General features: G+C 42.5%; 1 protein-coding gene across 1 annotated transcript in view; it reads left to right on the forward strand.

Annotated features, from left to right (window-relative positions):
• HTRA1 (HtrA serine peptidase 1) overlaps positions 1-5,134 on the forward strand; it is a 36,813-nt gene extending 31,679 nt beyond the window's left edge. Inside the window, exons 7-10 of the mRNA XM_035891549.1 lie at positions 809-923; positions 1,046-1,103; positions 1,997-2,092; positions 4,647-5,134. Coding sequence (XP_035747442.1) covers positions 809-923; positions 1,046-1,103; positions 1,997-2,092; positions 4,647-4,815 — 438 coding nt within the window. The 3' untranslated portion in view covers positions 4,816-5,134. The remainder of the gene's footprint in view (positions 1-808; positions 924-1,045; positions 1,104-1,996; positions 2,093-4,646) is intronic.
• The last annotated feature ends 1,766 nt before the right edge of the window (positions 5,135-6,900 follow it).

Raw genomic sequence — 6,900 nt, forward strand, 5'->3', positions numbered from 1 at the left:
GTAGAACATAGCCAGAGCTGACCTTGCAGCAGCTGTGCATCGGCCCAAGAGGGAACAACTGAAGCAGGCTGCAAAACCCAGGTGCTGTATGAGAGCTCGCCGATGGGGGCAGGCGGGGTCGAATGGAGGAGAGGCAGTGGTCCTCGACGGGGGACAGCACAAATTGGAAGAAAGAGCTAGTCAGAGTTTCTGCCTTGGAGATTTGGCAATTTTTTTTTTCACCCACCTAGCAGTATAATTTCAGCACCAGTAACCTCCATTTTAACGTTTGTAGTTGGATAGTTCTATCCCAACCCTGGGATAAATCACGGTTGCTGATGATTTCAGGCTGCTGAGATTTCAGAAGTGTTCGAATCATCAGGTGTCAGCAGAAACGTTTAACCTGAAATTCACTCTTGGAGGCACATTACCGGGAAAAGCTTTTGATTTAGGTGAACCGTGATTTTTCTTTACATTATTATGCTGTATTCGCTCAGCACCTCGCCTGCCGGTCAGTGATGTGCTTTGCTGAAATAAACAGCTCGAAATCAGCTGTAGGATATGCTGCTCGTCTGCTGCAAGCTGGAGAGCTGCTCAGTTCTGATCTCTCTTCTGCTGGTGGCAATATGAATATTGACATTGCTTTTCCAAATTGTAGAATATTTTTTTATCGATAAATGATTCAGAGAAATTAGACTTACAGAAACCATTTAGAAAATTGAAAACAGCTATGGAGTATCTTGTGTGAGTTTGTGATTGCTTGGAAGAAATCATCCATTTTTTTTCAAGATGTTTCACATCTGCTAATAAAAAATTCTTATTTCTCCAGGATGGTGAAGTCATTGGAATTAACACATTAAAAGTTACAGCAGGGATCTCGTTCGCTATCCCATCGGATAAAATCAAAAAGTTCCTAACTGAATCCCATGACAGACAAGCTAAAGGTACCGTACTTCACCGCTTTGAAAGAGAAAAACATGAAAATACTGCTAAAACTGAAAGTCAGCAGCCATTGAGGCTGTCTTTTTGGTGACCAGTTGATCAAGACCTGTTTTCCTTTTTGTAGGAAAAGCTATAACCAAAAAGAAATACATTGGCATTCGAATGATGTCTCTAACTCCTAGGTAAGTAAAAGTGGTGATTCCTCACCTTTCTGGAGTGTGGTCACTGCATCCATTTGGATCAAGCTCATGATCTGCAGAAACAACCAGGAGGTTCGAACCAGCAGCGTGTGCTCTGTAGGTGCTGGTCACAACTGGCAGCCAATTTTTGCTGCCTCTTTCTCTGCATCTGCTGCATGGTGGAACTCTCCTGTAGACTCTGTGAGTTAGTTTTTAAACAACTCCCTGGCTTTTCCTTAATGCTTCAGAGGAGAATAGTCAGTGATCGCTAATTTGTCCTGGGGCTCTACTAGTGTTGTGTTACCATCTGTCCTGTGCTGTCCCAAGGGTTGAGGAGGAAACAGGACAGCATGTTTTCCAGAATTACAGCAGCTACATGCATATTTCCATTTATAGAAAGCTATTTTCATTAAAAAATTCACTTAATGTCAAATGAAGCTTTTGTGTGGACTTGCTTGTTCATACTCCAACCAGAAAAGGCTCATGAGCTGGTGATGCTGTGTCCTGTAGAAATAACTAGAAGTTTTTACATGCACAGGTGAGGTATAATAAAGCACTGAAAACTGAAGGGTTTTTTAGGTGTTCAGGATTTTCCAGTTCTAAAAAAACAACCAAGTTTTGAAATGTTTTAACTCAGGTCCTCTGTATCTGTTGAAATTATTGTCTTTACCAGAAACAGGCATTAAAAAGCTGTATGCATGCAAAAAGTGTAACCGTTCCTGAAATACTTTTAAGGGTTAAAGTGAATTGTGAAGTGTCACATCAACATGCATAAAATACCTCAGCTAGTGAATGTCAAATAAGTAAAATGTTAACTGAGTTAACTAAGGAAAAATGCATGACTTTTTTTTTCCCATCTTGTCAAATATTTTTGTTGCTGTTTCTTCATTTTCCAGCAAAGCTAGAGAGTTGAAGGATCGCCATAAAGACTTTCCTGATGTTGTCTCTGGGGCCTATGTTATTGAAGTAATTCCAGAAACACCAGCTGAAGCGTAAGTCAAACTACTTTTTTCTCAAAACCACTGCCACTGACTTAAGGAGGTAATGATGGAGAATGTTCCCTGCTTAACTGGCTATCTTGATTATGCTAAATTAACAAAATTACGACCATCTGATAGCTATTAGGTTGTCTGCTGGAAATCAGTTTGTGGTTTCAGTCCAGTCCCCGATGGGCAATACTGCGAACATATCCATGTATTGCAGCGAAGCCCTGTCAGCATTCCCAGCTGAAAGGGCAAGGATTCAGTAGGCGTGAAAACTCAATTTTCATTTTTCTCAGCGATTGCTTCCAAGACATCTGTTGTACCCATGCCAGTGCTGAATAAAGACGTTTGCTTGTGCATGCTCCCCATGGCCCTTCTGGTCACTGCTGTAGGAGAGCAAGGGAGACGGTTTGCTTCCATCTTGGGAAGATGGGTCCATCTCAGCCCAAGTGCTTCAGTGTTGGGCAAACCCACCAGCTCTCCTGGCATGCCTCCATTGGGAGTGAAATCCTTTCTTGGAACGAGATACTCTTCCATGTCAGAGCTTTGCCAGGAGTCACATTACTGGGAAGAGCTTTTGGGTTTGGCCAGCTGGTCTTTTTCTTTGTATTATTCAGTATTTGCTCAGAACCTCACCTGCTGGTTGGTACCACACTCACGAGATGCCTGGCTGAAGTATGGCATCTGCTCTATTGACACCAGCACTGGTCTGGCTGGCTCTTGCTGGAGACACTTCCCTGTCAGAGTTTGGTTAATACAAAACCACTTAGTAATTCAGGGTAGGAGATGGGAAACTTTATTCATTTACTGAAACCAGAGGTCATTTCAGAGAAGGGTAAATCTTTGTGGCAAGAAAGAGGCGTATGTAGCACCAAAGGCATGTGGGCAGAAAGCTGCATGGAGCAGGCATGTGCTAGCTCTTAGGGAGACTGCGAGGATGGTTGGATGATACTTCCTGTCACAGTTTGGATGCCACTGTGAGACATACAGTGTTAGCTGTCTGGCTTGCTTTCTGAATTATTGCTGCTTTGTGCAGACAATTCTTATTAGCAGTGCTGTTCATGCAGAATACTGGTGTAGGTCTGTGATGTGCAATTAAACAGCAGTTAGCGTAGGAATGATGTGGCTGCTCCATTGTGGCACTGAACTTACTGCCATGGCATGCAGGTCCAGTCTGAAGGTGCAGAAAAGAATCATTACAGGACAGTAGTTAGCAGAAAGGGGGAGAAGGACATTAGAGAGGTAGAAGAAATGTGAGGCAATGTAACCTCATAACCTGAAAGCCAACTCAAATCGGGACGCTTCATCCGAAGGCTGGCCTGGCAATTAAAGTGCAGCCCATGTTTGCTCTGTCTCCCCCACTCCTAGCCCCCTTGCCTATGGATTTCCCCATTCTGCCGATTTTTCTCTGTGATGCACGTTGTGTAGACCTGGCGGGTAGGGGATCAGAGCAGTTCTGCGGTGACCTGTCCTGGGTATGAGTCAAGAGGAGAGGCTGCATGAGAGACCAAGATAATCCGGAACGGTTTGTCCCATGAAATGTTTTAAGCCATGCCTTCAGTAGGCAACCAGATTTGTTGCAAATGTTGGCCAAGGCATCCTGCTTGCAGGAGACGCTCGTGTAAGGCGTTTTCTGCGGGCGGAAGACAGCAATGACTGCTCTGTGGTTTTGTGAAGAAGGATTATGCTGGAGGGCTGAATCATGTCTCATCTGGTTACTTGGTTAATATTTCCACAACTTGGAGCCAGATCGTTGTGCAAGACCAGGCAAGATGTTGTGGTCGATGGTATCCCTCACCACCCCATGCCTCAGTCCCAGCAGCAGTCTCAGCCAGCGGGGGGAGAGGCCGGCGGCCCCAGGCAGAGGGAGCCTGTGGTGCTGGCTCTGGTTCTGCCCCATCTTGCTTTGAGTTGGGAGGGGTTTGTTTTCGGTTTGCATATGGTGCTGAGGTCAGGAGAAGGGATTTTGGGGGCTACAGGCAGGTGGTCAAGGGGAAGGACATGCATGCATTTTTGGAGACTGGACTAGATCGCTGCATGTGTTGTTCTGCGCGTAAGTCTAAAACACGAAGGTAAGGTGAAGTGGCTGCCAGTAAGCTATGCATGGAGAACAGCATGGATCCGGGACTGAAATTCCTCATGTGTTAACAGTGCCACTCAGATTGCTTTGCTATGTGTACATGAATAAAAGCTTGGAAAATTTCCCCTCTAAAATGAGTGCCTTGTTGCAATTATTTAAAAAGAAAAATACGCCCTTGTCTCTTGTACTGAATCAGCATCTAGGATCCTTATTGCAGAACTACTGCACTGTTTGCAATAGTGAATTCCTTTGAATACGGGACTCATCAAACTCGTACCTCCATCCAATTTCTGAGGTTTCTGCATTGTATTGTAATCTTCACCGCTTCATAAATTCTGATTGTTCTTTGAATGCCCGCTGTGTCTCTGTGCAACTGCTGTGGGGTGGGAAATAGGAAAAATCCAGTAATCTTTCTTTTTTAAACAAATTGTAAAGACAATAAAATGGCAATTATAATAATACATTGCTGCTTTGTATTTTCAGTGGTGGCCTGAAGGACAATGATGTGATTATAAGCATCAATGGACAGTCAATAAGTTCAGCCAGTGATGTCAGTGACATTATTAAAAAGGACAGTACGTTGAACATGGTTGTACGCAGGGGCAACGAAGATGTTATGTTAACAGTAGTTCCCGAAGAAATCGATCCCTAACCAGAAACATGAGCTGGATTTCATGTTTTCTTTTAACAGCGTTGGACTGCTTATATTCTCTCTGTGCTGGTACAGGAAACGTTAGACTTCTGACCAACGTTCTGCTTGTTCAGTGGATTAGTATTGGCCAACAGAGTAACTTCTAATAGGTTTAAAGTGCAAAATCAGTGTAATTTCACATACTCCAGATGATAATTTTTTTCCTTCTGTATTATGTATGCAATGTATTCTTTACTGGCTGTTACATTCCCTGCTTAACAAATCAATGTTTGCTTCCCTGTGTTGACTAGATTTACCATTATTTCCGCTAAGATTTAAACAAAACCCACGCACACAATGTGTGTTGTGGTATTCAGGTATTTATAGGTTAGCTGTGTTTTAACTGGAAATACCATTGTAAAGGAGTAGTTGGTTTAAAAGAAAACGTAATTGAGAAAAAAAGTTTGGTTTATAAACACAAAGAAATCCCAACCAGAATAACCTTTTGAGGATCCCATGCAGGATTTTAATACTATGATATTTTCCTAGTGTTATTAAAAGAATTCAACAGTACTACTTCTTGTGAGTGATTCATTTTACTTCCCCTTGTGTTTTTCTTTGAACAGCACATCTGCCTGAAAGGATGTCCCGATGGTCTCCTTTTTGTCATCATAAACCGAAACACTTACTTTTCAGTATGTGCTTGTATTTGCACTCTTGTGCATCTGCTTTTCTTAGGACAGCTGGCTTGAATTTGTCATACTGGCTATCGCAGATTGCCTGTCTTCCAGATGTTAATACCTTTTCCTTATTGCTTTAATTACCACTTCACCCATGCTTGAAATCTGTTTGCCCACTAGAGAAATTGTCATATTGTGGATCACAGATCCTACACCTTTCTAGTTCAGATATTAGGATGTTTGTAACCATTGTAGCCTTAAGCTCTTTCAAATAAGCTGTTTCATTAACAATCTTGAGTGCTGGTGTGTGTATGATAGGACCTGGTTTTGACTAGGATGTTGGGCATTCCTCTAGCATAGAGACTAATCTTTAAACATATATTTATGGATGCCCTTGAAGCTTGGGTAGTGAATGGGACTGCCTTACTGTGAAGGAGAACAATCAACCAAATTTAATAACAGTGTAATTACTCATTGTGTATACAGCAGGCTACAGCTTTTCCTTTCTTCTTTTGGAATATGTGTCTCGGAGAATAAAACCGAGGACTATAGGCAGGTTTTGGTGACTGTTATTCCTAAACACACTCCTGTTTTGAAAATGCTTCTTAGTAAAACTCTTCAACTGGGTAGCTGGCAGGCTATGATTTGTAAAGAAGGGCTGTATTCCACGCAATTCCAGCAAGAAATCCTCTAGACCAGGATCCCTGATAGTGCTCCTTCTCCCACCAGCTGTATTTCAGTTCTGTTTCAGCCAGAATTATGGGAGCCTCTGGATCCCCGAGCACCAGTGCCTGCCCTTACTCACCTGGAATCACTATAAATTTACACAGTTGTACAGTGTATTGACACTTGATGTGGCTGAACACCTCATTACCGATTTACTTGTTCCGTCACTGTGGTAAAAGACATGTCTGGAAATCTGCCAGGGTATTGTGGTGCCAAGTGCTGAAGGTCTATAATACTTTCTAGGACAAGAGATCCGAAGTAGAATGATCTTGTGGAGTCGCTTTGTAGTATGTTTGTGCTGCAAGTTTGCCTTACTGATGTTGGTTAATGTTTCAGCTTCCTGTTGGAGTGGTATTATATTTTGCGGAGCATCCATGCCCTGCATAGTGTATAGTGTGGTGGCATCCAGCTCTTGGCAAAAATGAATTTAAAAAAATCCCACCTACCTTCTCTGCTTCTGCACCTAACCCAACTAGCAAAAATTAAGCCCAAAGCCAGCCTTTGGGCTTAAGTGTGTTTAAATGGTTAAAAAGTTTAAAAAGAAGTTATTGTTCATCTGCCTTTTTATTTCAAACAAGCAGTTGCATCATTTACAGAGCTGGTTGATTCTCTTTGTTCTTATTGTTTGTTGTTGTGGTCTCTTAATGTGCACAACCATTAACCTTTTTTACTTGGTTTCTGGCTAGCCACTTTGGGCTTA

Source organism: Egretta garzetta, unplaced genomic scaffold, assembly GCF_000687185.1.
Source record: "Egretta garzetta isolate BGI_Z169 unplaced genomic scaffold, ASM68718v1 scaffold393, whole genome shotgun sequence".
Classification (NCBI taxonomy): domain Eukaryota; kingdom Metazoa; phylum Chordata; class Aves; order Pelecaniformes; family Ardeidae; genus Egretta; species Egretta garzetta.